Source organism: Naegleria gruberi (genome assembly GCF_000004985.1).
Source record: "Naegleria gruberi genomic scaffold NAEGRscaffold_18, whole genome shotgun sequence".
Lineage (NCBI taxonomy): Eukaryota > Heterolobosea > Eutetramitea > Acrasida > Naegleriidae > Naegleria > Naegleria gruberi.
The window spans coordinates 471,173-485,669 of record NW_003163309.1 but is presented as its reverse complement, the minus strand read 5'-3'; the positions used below and the strand labels follow the sequence as shown (position 1 = coordinate 485,669).

The window sequence follows — 14,497 nt, the reverse complement described above, 5'->3', positions numbered from 1 at the left end:
TTCAACAAGGTTTTTGAACAAGCTCAATATTCGAGACATCCAAAAGAGGTCCAGACTGGATGAACTTGATAACAATTTACTTTCTCTTTTTCACACAGCAAACAACCAATACAACAATGGCGAGAACCATCATGGTGCAAACAATTAAGAGACCTGCACCACCTCCTACAGCAATTCCAATGATGGTGCCAAGATCGAGGAGATTGCTATTGTTTGAATCAGATTTTGAGGCTTTTTTATAGGTTGGATCAATGACTGCGAAACTGGTCAAGTGTGTGGTTCTGCATAGGGTGGAGAAGGTCAATGTTTCTGTGGTGTTTTGTAAGTTTTGAATAATGGTTTCAACACCATCGGTTTTCCAAGTGTTGGAGGAAATGTCTAGGTACATGCACACAAAGGAGAATTCACGGTTTTCAAGGAGGGAATTCGGAACAGAGATGGATTTCATTTGAATATTGATTGGTTCACTGAGTTGCTTGACTGAAATTTCCTTTCCAGTGTCTCTGTCAAATAGTGAAATTGTCACAATGGAGCTCACTAGGAAAATTGTATTGTTTTCTGATAAGCTATTGAGTGAATTGTCCAAAGTTTGATTTACAACTGAACTGACGAGGTCAATGTTGAGATTGCCTGAAACTGAACCTGTGCTATTCAATTGAGAAACGATTGAAGAAGGGAAGGTTACTTGAATGGTTTCAAACTTGTCAAAAGTAACATTCTTTGCATTCAATGAAGAGATTAAAATTGTTTCAACTTTGATTTCCTTTGTGGATGGTGATTGTTGAGCTACACATGGTTGAGTGGATGAAATTTGAGCTCCATTACATAGTTTAAACTCACAATTCTTTCCAAAATAGGTATCATCCGTGTTGCAGATACATGTGTCCATTGAGGCACAAACTCCGTGCGAGGAGCATACAGAACTGTTTGTCAAGGCAACTCCAGAACATGTTATCAAATTACATTCATAATCATAAATGGAGAGCACATAATTGGAGTTACATGTGGACTTTAACTCATGAACTATATCAGAACTGATAAAGATTGGACTTTGTTCATATTCATTGAATGCAATATTTCCTGGATTGACCAAATTATTCAAAACATTAGCAGCTTTTCCATCTCTTGCAATTTTAACAATTCTTCCATTTCCACTATCCACCACATAAACATCTCCTGCATTATTAGGTGCAATGTAAGTTGGTTGAGTGAATAAAACTTGAGAAACTGGAACAGCAACTTTGGAACTGCTTGGATAATAACCCTTAACTCCCTTTGTACCAGCAAATGTAACACAAACTCCTTGTTTGGTACAGCGTAATACTCTTTGATTACCACTATCACCAATATAAATTTCATCTTTTGAATTGACAGCAATACCAACAGGTGCAGAAACATTAGAACTAAATATTGAAACGATACCTTGCAAATTAATCATTCTTACCAAATTGTTGAATGTATCTGCAAAGATAATCTCACCAGTACTTAGGACTGCAATGCCAGATGGTGAGTTCATTTTGGTCATATTCGAAAGCATACCCTCTCCATTGTAACCTGCTATTCCAGTTCCAGCAATTGTTTTAACGAAGGATGTACTCTTGCTCATACTTCTAATTCTATGATTTTGGGTATCGACTATTAGTAAATCTCCTGAAATTGGATGAAACACCAAATTAGATGGAAAATTGAAAGAACTTGATAAGGCAGGCAAATTCTCACCTCCAAGTCCAGGTCTCGGTAAACCTGCCACAGTTACAATATTTCTGCCAGAATAGAATTGAGAGAATGATCTAATTCTATGATTTCCTGTATCAGCAACATAAATCACATTATTAGGATAAGCCAAAGAAAATGTGAAACCAACTGGGGAATTGAAAGAAGCTGCACCAGCTGAAATATTTTCACCGTAATTTCTCGAAAGTCCATTGCCTAGAAATGTGGAAATAACATTGGTACTTGCAGTAATCTTTCTAATTCTGTAATTTTGAGAATCAATAATATAAATGTCACCAGTTGAATTGGAAACTGAAATAAATGTTGGCAAATTCAAAGTTGCAAACTTGGCATTTGATCCATCTCCAGTAAAATTAGCACTTCCAGTTCCAGCAATTGTGATAATAGTTCCATTATTGAAAAACACCTTTTTGATTTTGTTATTTTTTGAGTCAGAAATGAACATATCACCATTGCTATTAAAGGCAACTGATTGAGGACCATTCAGAAATGCTGATGTGGCCAAATAACCCTCTCCACTATCACCACTTTGACCTTGTATTCCAGCAACAGTTGTCAATAATCCAGTTTGCATGTCAACCTTTCGAATAATATTAAGAGAAGTTTCAGCAAAATAAAAAGCATTTCCAAATACAGTTATTCCTGTTGGTGAAGATAAAATTGCTCCTGTGGCCACAACAGATTCTCCACCATATCCAGATGCTCCAACAACTCCAGCAACAATTGTTGTTGTGTAATTTCCATCCAATCCAGGTGCTGTCATGTTAATTCTTCGAATAACATTCGCCTTACTATCTGAAAATAGTAAATCACCATTTGATGTGACAGCCAATCCACTTGGATCACTTATCACCTCTGCAGCCATTGGAATAGTTCCAACAGGTCCATTAGCATTCAAACTCACTGAATTCTTGGTTAGGATTTTGGTTACAGGATCCAATTCATAGACAAAATACTTTCCAGCAGCAGAGCCATCAGGATACGAAGCCATTCCCAGTGTTCTTCCTGTGGCTGAGCTATGGTCAGTGCCAAAAGAAGAGGAAATAACGCCGCTAGGTAGTAATTTGGCTATTTTGATACCAGCAACGCTTGTGTCCACACTGTAGATGAAATCATCTTGACCACACAAGATGGAAGAAGGAGTGAGACCTTTCGTATTTCCATAATAGCCGAAAGGTGTGTTTCCGCCAGCAAGAAGCATGTGGCTGACACTTGGCGCCATGGTTGCTTGCTGTTGTGAAAAGCAAACAAATTGTGCTGAGATGAGCAAAGCAACCAAGATTAGGTGATGCAGAGACATGTTTTTTTGTGATGTTAAAAACGTCATTTGTCTGCAGGTGAAATGATTGACCTTGACATTTATTAAATGTCCTTGGTTATGGTGAATGTGTCAACTTGTTGTCCAGTTGTGGCAGCAAAATAATTAAATGTTAACGAGTTGACTTTGGAATCAGAAGAAGTTTTGAGGACTCCAAAACCTTCATCCTTATTGTAAATGGAAGCAGTCCATTCATGTCCAAAATGATAATCTTTGGTTGCTGTCAAACCTTCGATATTTCCACCAGCTCCATTGACAATGTGAATTGGATATCTGAGATTGTGCATGTTGGTTTTGGATTCTACTTTAGTTTTGTAGACTGGATGAGTTCTTTCTACTCGAGAAATTGATATCAATTTCCAATAATTAAATAATGAAATAATTGAAAAATATTTTACAAAGATTACAAAAAATTGTTAAATATTTGGAAAATTCAAGAATTCACTTACCATAGGAATGAACATGTCCATAAAATGCAATATCAACATGATATTTGTACAATAAATCTTCAAATGCTGCTTGTAATCTAAGAGATTCTCCAATAATATTTCCAGGAATATCAGAAAATGCATAATCTGATGAATAAATTGGACGATGTCCAACAATAATCAAAAATGGAGTTTCCTTTCTATCGACATTCTTCAAAGTTTCTTCCAACCAAATTAATTGATTCTTATTTCCAGAAAAGAGATTATCATATTGAGGGAAGAATGATTGAGGGAAATTAGTTTCAGTATCGGTTGCAATGAATGTGATTAATCCTTGTTTGAAAGTGTACCACATGTTGTGACCGATTGAGGAATCGTTTCTACTTGGCATGAAGAATCTGTGATTGTAAGCTTGGAAACCAGCTTCAAATTCATCATATGGCTTATTTTGAGGACCATTCTAATAAGTAGATTCGAATAAATAATTGCTCCAAATAAACTTACTTCATGATTTCCAACACAAACCATATATGGAACATATGGCATAATTCTATTCATCATTTGCATGTATTTAGTCCAAATTGGTTGATACATTGCACCAGCAAAATCGTCAGCGTAACCAATGTCACCTAAATGATAAATGAATAAATTCTTATTCTTTGATTTTTGAAGGAAATTTGAGACGAAACCTTGAGTTTGAGCAATAACATATTTGCTGTTGGTTGTTCCTTGATCACCATAGATAACAATAGTGGTCTCCTTACTTTCGTCTGACATCGGATCAGTTCTTGTGTAAAAGAAGAAAGTTTCGGATAAGAATTCTGCCTTTTCAAATCCACACTTGTAGTAATACTTGGTAGCAAATTTCAAATTTGTTAACAGGACATGAAAATCAAATCCTGTCTTGGACGAATCTCCATAACTTGTAACAACACTTCCAATACTTGCAGTTTCGTAATTTGCTAAATTTTCACTTGTGCTGAAGGTGATGAGAGGTTTACCTAAAAGTTGTTCCGAATAGTTTGAAGTGTGGAAGGAAACAACAAGTTCATTTGGATTGTTGGTGAATGCAAGATGAAGCTCTCTTGGTTGAAAATCACAATAGACGAAAGTTGTGGAAACCAACAAGAGGAGGAAGAAGATTATGTTATTCGAAAGGGTCCAACCTTGAAGAGACATTTTTTTGTTGATGTTTAGGAAAATTGATTTTTGAAATTTCAAAGGGTTTCGTCCATCTCTTATCAAATTTCCATTTTTATCCAATTTTTGTAAAGTGTCTTATTCAATAATATTTTCAATCTTCAATTTTCCGCTAGAAGTCAACAACTCAATTTTCATGATCTTTGATCTCATTGTAAAATCTATAAATTTCCTTTCAAAACTGGCAAAAAAACATTAAAAAAAATGCCGCAATCAAAGAAGCGTAAAAACGAAACTCTAAAAGATCATCACGGAAAGGAAAATAATAATCAGCCTTCGGGTGATGATGATGATCAAAAAAATGTTCGTGTTCTTGATGATAAGGAGATGGAAAGTAAGAGAAATATTTGGAAGGAACGTCGGGCTTTGGAAAGATTTAGAGTTGAGAGTTTGATCGAGTTGAAGGATGAAGTGAAGCGGAATGAGATGAAGAAGAAGGAAGTTGAATTGCTTGTGGAGCGTTTTTCTGGTGGAGATGATGGAGAAGAGGTTGCAGAGATGGATGTTCATGGAAAACAAGTTTTACAAGAATTTGAATTGTCCCAACAAGAGGAAAATATTGTGAAACTTAATTTGAGAGGGAAGATTTTTGTAAGCACAATGTCTACTTTGTGTAAGAGGGATAATATGCTTCGTGTCATGTTGGAATCTCAGTTTGGAGTCGATAAGGATGAGAATGGGTGTATTTTAATTGATAGAGATCCTGAATATTTTCCAATAATTTTGGAACACTTGAGAACTGGTTCAACCACTCATATTGGTATTTGGGAGGATGCAAGTAAGAGGAATATCAAACGTTTGAAAAAGCTTTTGGAGGAATCAGACTTTTTTGCGCTTGATAAACTCACTATCAAGTTAAAATCACTTATAGATATTTACAAGAATGAGGTTAGAGAACGAAAGAATATCTATATTCCAGATGAAGTACCCGAAGTAGTTTCTTCTTCTCTGGTCGACGAAGCTTTGGATGAGGAATTTTATTCCAAGTTTGCCATGATCACTCTTGAAGAAAAGGAAAAAGTTGAGAAATATATCAAGGACCAAAAAGAAAAACTAACCAGGGAATTCGAAGACTTGAAAGAAATGGAAATGTCCAAGAACATGACGGATATCACTTTCAATGTTAGAGGAGTCAAGTTTAGTTTAACCAAATCCAAGCTTTTGAGAGAACCTGACAGTTTGCTCTATACCATTGTAAAGAATTCTACCAAATTGAATCGAAATATTTATTGATAGAGATCCAGAAATTTTCAAATTTATTCATGAATATCTTTTGAATGGAAAGATTGATAATTTCCCAACTCTAACAGAAACAAAGAAACAAGTCTATAGTGAGGCTAAATATTTCAGATTGAACGGTATTCTAGAATATTTTGATATTTGTAGATATCCAATAGAAGAAATCGGAGAAAAGAATTTGAAATACAAAAGATATGAGGACTTTTTGAGAAATTTATTTGTTGCTGATAGAGAAAATGTAATCCTCAATGATCCATATATCAACTTGATTAATATTTTTGGATCTAGCAACAGTATTAGGAAATCTTTCAGGTGCAAAGATCCAGTTTTGGAACCAAGCAAGTTACTTTTCAACTTTGAGGATCCTTGTGAAGCTTTTGAGCTAGCCAAAAAGTCATCCTTAACAATTCCTACACCTCCTGAACTTGTAGAGTCAAGAGAACAATTTCTGAAACAATTTGACATTTTCACAGATGGAATATTTAAGGAGATGGATTGGTCTAATGTTTTTGTGGCTGGAGGATCAGTTTTAGCTTCCTGTTTGAAAGTTAAAGTTCGTAGCGATACACAATTTTCACGTGGCAGGTTATATAATACTGAGCTATGGAAACAACAAAAAAGTCTTTCCAAATTTTGGGGTAATAACGATGCAAGTGATGGAGAAGCTCCAAATACTAATGATTCATCAGATGATGATTACGTGACAGATGAAGAAAATGATATGCATACTAAATTTAGCCCGAGTCAAAATACTTCATCAGAAGAATATACCATTAGACAGTATTTCCAAAATAAGCCTTGGAGAAAGAGTGATATTGATTTATTTTTGTATGGTCTTTCAGAAACAGATGCTGAAAAGAAGATTGTTAGTATTTTTAACACTTTCAAGAAAAATACTAAGGATGGAGAATTACTAATTATCAGAACACAACATGCTATCACCTTCAAATGTTCAGGATATCACAAAAAATCTGTACAAATAGTATTGAGAATTTACAAATCACCAGTAAGTTTAAGTAATTTTGAGAATTTACAAATCTTTTGATAAACAAAAGGCTGAAGTGTTGATGGGATTTGATATTGCCTGTTGCAGCATTGGTTTTGATGGAAATCAAGTATTTTGCGTACCAAGAGCTAGAGAAGCAATAAGAACTAGATGTAATATTGTGGATGTGGATAGACAATCAACAACTTTTGAAACTAGATTGATAAAGTATGCAATGAGAGGGTTTAGGATAGGTATTTGTGGCTACGATATTAAGAAGGTGGTAAATCCTATTTTATTAGGTGATCTAAAGCCAACCATCACTCAATTTAATGGTCTTGCAAGAATTTTAATGATTATCAACTCGTTTAAAAAACTTCACGAATTTGACGCTCTTGTGTCGATTAAAGGAAGAAGAACAATAGAGAGTACAGAAAGAGATTTATCACTAACAGAACCATCAAAGAAGCATGACTATTCACAAGTGGACATTACTTTTGCATATGACACTGCAAGTGAGGGATTTAGAAAAATAGATCAACGTGTAAAATACATTACCAATAACCTCAAATTATCAACATTCTTTGAGTACTCCCTTAATGACATTCAGGAAATTCTGAGACCAAAAAAGATGAATAGTAACCTCTCTCCACAAATTGAATTCATTCAAATAGATCCAGGACAACAACATATTGGCTCTTTCAATCCTACAAAGAATAATTTCCTTGAACATGCCTACGCTCCATTTAAGCAAAAGAAAGCTTCAAAATATAAGGTCACAGTTTATAATTCGGGAAAGGAGTTTATAATTTTCGACGCCAAAACAAGCGCCAAGTTGCTGAGAGGAAAACGAAAGTACCATAGAGACAGGTATCCAAGATATATGGAACTTACAGTCGGAACAAAGAAATTTACTGCTAACTTTTCAGATTCTACACTTTACGAACACGATAGTTCAAAAAAGAACTCCTTTCCATTCAATTCACAAGGAAAAAGATTGGGTTACATGGAATTCACCAAACAAGGCAATTAAGTTTCTAAGCTCTAAGCAAGACAATTCAAGCAGCAGTGAAAGCGATTAAAAGTTTATTGGAATATCTGTACTCGGTGATTTCCACAATCCGCTACAAATAATTGACCACTCACTGAATCAAAACATAAACTATGAGGTTGAAATAATTGGCTTGATTTGGAACCTTCAGAACCAAAGGTTTTGATTAATTTTCCTGCTTTGGAAAATACCTGTATTCTATGATTAGCTCCATCGCAAATAAACATATGCTCAGTGTGATTGTCAATTAATATACCTCTCGGTTTGTTAAATTCGTATTGAGATGATCCTTTCTTTCCTAACATAAAGAGTGAAATATCTCCTTCCTTTGATATTCTTTGTATTCTATTATTCTTCTTCTCACTAATAACTAAATTTCCATCCTTATCAATACAAACACCCCAAGGCCGTTTAAATTGAATTTTGATCTATTCCAATAATTTTCACAAATTGGCCATTGCTAGATGTTAATACCTTGATTCGGTGATTACCATGATCACACACGTATACATTGCCATCTATATCCACAATACTTGCTCTTGGATATTTGAAAAGATGTTGAGAATTTCCACTCTCATTTGGCGATCCGCTCCTCCAAACTATTGACTTTCCCTGATTAAGTAATGAATACTTGTAAACACAGTGATCTGCACATGATACAATAATAGAGTCGTCATCTGTGTGATCTATTGAAATGTTTCTTGGAGCTGACGCAGTATCAATATCGTACTTGAACTGCCTAGTTATCAAATCCAAAACACGAATCTTCTTGTTGCCAAAATCTGCTACAACAATACATGCATGTTGATGAGAAATTTTAACATCGGATGGAAAGCTAAACTGCACATGCTTATTATTTGAATTGCTAGCTGATCCAATAGTTTCTATATGTTTGAAATTGATAGGTACAGAAGTCGATGATGGACCAGAATCATCATTTGTCTTCTTGACAACTTGACCTAGCTCATCAATGTGATGTTGAATAATATTCTTCCTACTTGCAAACTTGTCCAGAGATATTCTATGAAGGTCAGAGAGTTTTCTCGTCTTGAATTCTTTTTGCATCTTTTCGTATAGTACAATGATAAGATTGAGTCTATTCAACTTTTTATCAATTACATCAAATCCACTCATCTCTTCCAAATTGTCAAACTCTCCAAGTAACTCTTTGGATTCCTTCTTCATTTTGAGAATGTTATGAACAGATTGTTTGTTTTCATGAGATGATTGTTCCACTTGTTCTATGAGAACATTTCTTCTCTTTTCTAGACATTCCTTCATTTCATCAAATGCTAAATTAATCTGATATGTGAGTGATTCTTCTCGTTCATCAATTAGTGTCAGTTCTTCCTCCAAGTCTTCATCATGGACACTGAACTCCTCTTCCCATTCTTCGAATGATTGTTTAAGAACCTTAACATGTTCACCCAATTGCATTCTTTCACTATTTTCTACATCCTTGATTAACTCAATCAAGTGTCCTTTATGTGCTTTGGACAAGGCACACTGAGAACAAATTACCAATTCACAAGTTCTGCAGTAGGTATTAAGTGGAATGGCCTCTTCATGTTTAAAACAATATCTGACAATATTACTACTCGCCAACATGTTATTACTACTGCTGTTATTACCATTACAACCATAATTGAACAGTGGTCCAGTTGATGTACTACCAGTTGTGAAAAAAGGAATTGGTGATGAATTGGACATGTTCGAATCAAAAGATGAAGCACTCGACATGAATGAACCAGAACGTAACAAGCTCGATGATGCAAATATCCTTTCCTGTCTAATGGACACTATTTGATGCAGTGGATCTCTCCTATTATGTCTATTGGCATGATATTGACAATAGTGACATATTGTTACATTCGATTCGTCTTCCTCTTCTTCCAAACTCTCCCTTTCATCATTTTGTTGAACAACAATCACTCGATTACTCTTATCTTTCTGATTTTCCTTGAAACATGTTGAACAGTAATGAGTGGCAGCTTCTTCAAATCCTTCCTGTTTACACACATCACACCAAATGACATGATTCCTTTCCTCCTCTTCATTACCATACAATTGTTGATGTGCTGCTCCATAACTACCACCACTAAACGAATTCTTCCTTTTCATCATAATTTGGTCCATCACATACGAAGAGGAACAATACGAAAGAGATGATGAAAAATCATCTTCCTCTTCCTCGTCAGTACTAACTAAATGTTCTTGTTGTTCATAACTTTGTGTCGGCAGGGGAATCTTCATCTTGTTTTTTCTATTGTTAACAAAATTGAAACCTTTCGATTAACGAGCAAGCATATCAAACCTTCAAAAGTTTGTGTTTTGTCCATCAAATAATTATTCTAAATGGTGCAAAATAGTCAAGCCATCCCTGTTGTTGGCTTGTGCTTACTCGTTGAGTCCAGAGAAGGCAACCTGCTATTTGGGATCTTTCCGAAGATAGGCTTCGAATTTGGACACGCAATCTGCAAAGGTTGTTGATATCAACAACAAGCCAGCAACAACTACACTCCTTGATATCGATGGAAAATTATAATTATAATTATCATATGGTTTGCTAATGATCATGTTATTATATTAATATAAATTTGCTTGGAAATAACCAGTGTTGATGTAATAGTGTCGGACGCACAACTTTTAATTGTTTTGTATGATTGGAGGAGAATTTGGAATGACCAAAAGTAACGAATATTCTGCTCATGAGATTTTGTGTATCAATATTGGTACTTCTTGTTCTGCCATTGTTTCTACTATCAACTATTATACTTTTTGATGAAGGTAATAATATGAATTGCTTGATGGTGTTATTACTATTTATTGTTGTTAAGCCAAAATATATTGATCGCGATCAATCTGGATCGAATCCGCTAGCTATCAATGACAATTTGATGATGGCACATTTTTTTAAATAATATTTATTAAATAATTATTGTAATCACCAAAAAATATTTAACAAAAAAATCTTTTTAAAAAAATATTCGCCAGACATCAAACAACACAATGACTATGAATTCCCTCATCATCACAACCACACAAATAATTATTAATTCCTCATAGTAATATATGAACATATCAAATCAACATTAAGATTAAGGAGGAAAAATAATACAGAACACCAATGTTTAAAATTACAACAATGTCCTACACCCGAAAAGACTTCATCAATTAGATTGGAAATGACCTCTCCTCATCTCAAAGTACATAAAAGGATTTACTTAAGTTTTTAGCGTTCAACTTTCACTATTAATTAGTAACCAGGCATTTCATATACCATTCCTTTATAAGCCTAATGGACTGAACAACTTTATCATCAAAACAATCAAAAAAACGAAAGAAATGCACAAGACACTTACTTGTCTCTTGGTAATCTCTCTCTTCTTTGCTGCACTTGTTTTGGCACATAATGGTGAAGACCATTCATTGCCAAAACCAAATCTTCCAGCAGAAAACAATATTCCTTCAAAGAAACCTTTCAAGCCAACTCGTATTAGACGTTATTACATTCAAGCTGAAAGAGTTGAGTGGAATTATGGACCTTATGGAAAGGATATGTTCATGGGAATGGAATTTGGAGTCAATCATCGTCCATCTGCCACAACCATTGGTCTTAAATATTTGAAGGCAAAGTATATCGAGTATACTGACAAGACTTTTACCACAAAGAAGGAACAAGCTCCACATTTGGGAATTGTTGGTCCAATTATTAGAGGAGAAGTTGGTGAACAAATTAGAGTTTTGTTTAGAAACAAGTTGGAATTCCCAGCTGGTATCCATCCTCATGGTGTTCAATATGATAAGTTATCAGAAGGAGCTGCCTACGTAGATAATGATAAGGATATGTCATTTGCTAGTCCTGGAACTGGTGATGCTGTACCTGCTGGTGCTAGTTTCGAATATATTTTCAATGTTCCTGATCGTGCAGGTCCACTTGAAGACAGTCCATTGAGTTCAATTCCTTGGATGTATCACTCACATGCTTTGGATGAACCAGCAGAAACTCAAGCTGGTTTGATTGGTTTCATTGTTATTACTAAAAAAGGTTATGCTAGAAAGGATGGTTCTCCAAAGGATGTTGATAGAGAATTCTTTGTTCTTCCAAAGATTTTCAACGAACAAACCAGTTTCTACTTGGATCAAAACATTCAAAAGTATTTGAATGCAACTGGTACATTGACAGAAGCTCAATACAAGGCATTCAAAGCTGGTTCATTAACTGCCAGTAATCAAAAGGATTCAATCAATGGATACATGAGTATTAACAATATTGGTGGATTCTCTATGTGTGAAGGTGAAAGAGTCAGATGGTATGCAGGAACTATTGGTAACTTTGATTTGCATCCAGTTCACTGGCATGGTATTGTTGGATTGGAAGATGGTATCAGAAGAGTAGATACAGTTTTCGTAGCTCCAGGTATTGCCAGAGCTTTGGATGTTGAAGTTGACAATACTGGTAACTGGTTATTCCATTGTCACATTGATAACCATCACATGGATGGTATGGTTGACATTTTCAAGGTTTATCACAAAGATTCTGAATTTTGCAAGAAGAAGGAAGAATGTGATAAGAATGAAAAGAAGGAAAAGAAGAGAGGAAAGAGACACCACAAGAAACCAAAGAAACATCACAAGAAACATTACTAAGCTCTATATTTTGAGCGCACAGTTTACTGTTTCAATGTAACATATTCACAAAATAAATTGGAAATTTACAACAAAATTCTTGGCTTATTCTAATATAAAATTGGAAATGAAAATTTGGTTCATTGTATAATGCTTTACATAGATATTGAATTGTTTACAACAAATCTCCACGTCATGATTAACATCAGCGCTCCTTTTATCTCTGAACTTTGTAACATTTCAAATTTCTTTAAACTCCACCAGAAACAGCAGTTTCATTCAATCAAAAAAATATCAATAGATCAAAAGCAGTTTGCAAGTTTTATTCGAATAATTTTGTCATAATGGGAGCATCACACTCTTCGGGAGCATTCAATATTGGAGCATTTAGAGATGTCTTGTTTAATAGTAATGGAGCAGGATTGCCTTTGCCTTCTTCTATTACATTTGAAGGAATTATGAAAGAATACTTTTATCAAACTGGTTTGAAAGTTTCGGATAAGTTATTGGAAGCTGCCTATTCGATTGCTATTGATCACGATCCGATCACTTTGGAAAAGCAACTTCACTTGGCTTTAGGATTACACAGCTGTAAAGATGGACTCAATGAAAGAAAAGATTTGAATCTCGTCGTATGTTTATTAATTTAACATTTATTGTAAACTTTATTGTAAAGATTGTATTGGATATTAGTGGATCGATGGGATCTGCCATGTCCAGCAAGGAAAAAACTAAAATGCAAGTTGCTAATGAAGTAATTTGTGAAATAATTGAAAATTTGAGAGAATTCGAAAGATTGGGAATTGTTTTATTCGATGATAAGGCCGAAACTTTGCTTCCTCTAACAATAGTTCAGGATTTAGATAAGAAATCACTCAAGGAAACTGTTCTAAACATTAAAGAGAAAGGAAGTACAAATTTCGAAGCTGGCATGCAAAGAGGAATTGATCTATTTTCCAGTTTAGATTCGTCTGATTTATCCAACTCTAATCGAATCATTTACTTGACAGATGCTTGTCCAAATGTTGGTGGTACTGCCACTCTCGATATTCTCACAAAAGATGCGAATTCTGGTCCATATTCTATCTTTTCCACTTTTGTTGGAATTGGTTTGGACTTTAATTCGAAAATTGTGGACGAATTGACTCGAGTTCGTGGTTGTAATTATTTCTCAGTCAAATCTACCGAAGAATTTAAGAAGATTTTGAATGAGGATTTCAATTATATTGTAACGCCAATTTGTTACAATGTCAAGTTGACTATGGAATGTGAAAATTATGAAATTGAAAAATGTTTTGGGACAAATTTTGCTGGAGAATCGACTGGAGAAATTATGAAAGTGGATACTTGTTCAGCTGGTCAATTGGACGAAAGAGGAGTTAAGGGTGGAATAATTTTATTAAGGTTGAAAGCAAAGAATAATTTTAAGGGAGTTTCGAATGTGAAATTGACACTTTCATATGAAACTGTTGAGGGTAAGAAGGTTAGAGAGGAAAAACATGTCAATGTTGACTCAAATCTTGAAAATTATTTCGAAACTAATGGTATTCGAAAGGCAATTGCTTTGGTGAGATATGTTGAGAATGTGAAAGGTTACTTACAAGAAATGGATACTGTACAACAAAGCCATGATTATACAACAAATACAAAACCTTCAACTAGCTCAGAAGAATGGAATTCCAAATTTGGTCAACTCTTGAATTATTTCACAAATGAAATTAATGAAATTAGAGACGAAACAATGCAACAAGAAGTTGATGCCATTAACAAATTCATAGAATTTTCTAAATAAATGTAAGAATCATTTGTTTCTCACTCTTTTTAAAGTACTTTCATCTCTTGTCATCCTTAATCTTTTCTGTTCTCTTTCAGTTTCTTTTCAAAAGTGTTTATCTTGATGAAAACAATCCAAA

The 14,497-nt window shown here is 34.6% G+C and overlaps 6 protein-coding genes across 6 annotated transcripts; 3 read left to right on the top strand and 3 right to left on the bottom strand.

Moving 5' to 3' along the window:
- Nucleotides 1–56: 56 nt before the first annotated feature.
- On the bottom strand, nucleotides 57–3,034 carry NAEGRDRAFT_79423 (NHL repeat domain-containing protein; the record flags this gene model as incomplete). The annotated part of the gene is made up of 1 exon (XM_002678330.1): nucleotides 57–3,034. One exon carries the CDS (start codon nucleotides 3,032–3,034, stop codon nucleotides 77–79), a length of 2,958 nt encoding a protein of 985 aa, XP_002678376.1. The 3' UTR covers nucleotides 57–76.
- A 459-nt stretch (nucleotides 3,035–3,493) lies between these two features.
- On the bottom strand, nucleotides 3,494–4,659 carry NAEGRDRAFT_66530 (phosphoesterase family protein; the record flags this gene model as incomplete). The annotated part of the gene is made up of 2 exons (XM_002678329.1): nucleotides 3,494–3,940; nucleotides 3,985–4,659. The coding sequence occupies 2 exons, from the start codon at nucleotides 4,657–4,659 to the stop codon at nucleotides 3,494–3,496; spliced, it is 1,122 nt and encodes a 373-aa protein (XP_002678375.1).
- Nucleotides 4,660–4,884: 225 nt separating this feature from the next.
- Nucleotides 4,885–8,953, top strand: AM60a (uncharacterized protein; the record flags this gene model as incomplete). Its single annotated transcript, XM_002678430.1, has 3 exons — nucleotides 4,885–5,816; nucleotides 5,917–6,925; nucleotides 6,975–8,953. The coding sequence occupies 3 exons, from the start codon at nucleotides 4,885–4,887 to the stop codon at nucleotides 7,935–7,937; spliced, it is 2,904 nt and encodes a 967-aa protein (XP_002678476.1). The 3' UTR covers nucleotides 7,938–8,953.
- Nucleotides 7,173–10,208, bottom strand: NAEGRDRAFT_79420 (NHL repeat domain-containing protein; the record flags this gene model as incomplete). Its single annotated transcript, XM_002678328.1, has 1 exon — nucleotides 7,173–10,208. One exon carries the CDS (start codon nucleotides 10,206–10,208, stop codon nucleotides 8,367–8,369), a length of 1,842 nt encoding a protein of 613 aa, XP_002678374.1. The 3' UTR covers nucleotides 7,173–8,366.
- Nucleotides 10,209–11,300: 1,092 nt separating this feature from the next.
- On the top strand, nucleotides 11,301–12,674 carry FM148 (uncharacterized protein; the record flags this gene model as incomplete). Its single annotated transcript, XM_002678429.1, has 1 exon — nucleotides 11,301–12,674. One exon carries the CDS (start codon nucleotides 11,301–11,303, stop codon nucleotides 12,603–12,605), a length of 1,305 nt encoding a protein of 434 aa, XP_002678475.1. The 3' UTR covers nucleotides 12,606–12,674.
- Nucleotides 12,675–12,881: 207 nt separating this feature from the next.
- Nucleotides 12,882–14,407, top strand: NAEGRDRAFT_79418 (von Willebrand factor type A domain-containing protein). Its single transcript, XM_002678428.1, has 2 exons — nucleotides 12,882–13,216; nucleotides 13,261–14,407. The coding sequence occupies exons 1-2, from the start codon at nucleotides 12,929–12,931 to the stop codon at nucleotides 14,374–14,376; spliced, it is 1,404 nt and encodes a 467-aa protein (XP_002678474.1). The 5' UTR covers nucleotides 12,882–12,928; the 3' UTR covers nucleotides 14,377–14,407.
- Nucleotides 14,408–14,497: the final 90 nt, after the last annotated feature.

Bases quoted from the DNA above. Each gene is read 5' to 3' on its own strand.
- NAEGRDRAFT_79418 (XM_002678428.1), top strand. From the start codon at position 12,929: ATGGGAGCATCACACTCTTCGGGAGCATTCAATATTGGAGCATTTAGA. The intron at 13,217-13,260 runs GTATGTTTATTA...TTTATTGTAAAG, and splicing joins GAAAAGATTTGAATCTCGTC to ATTGTATTGGATATTAGTGG.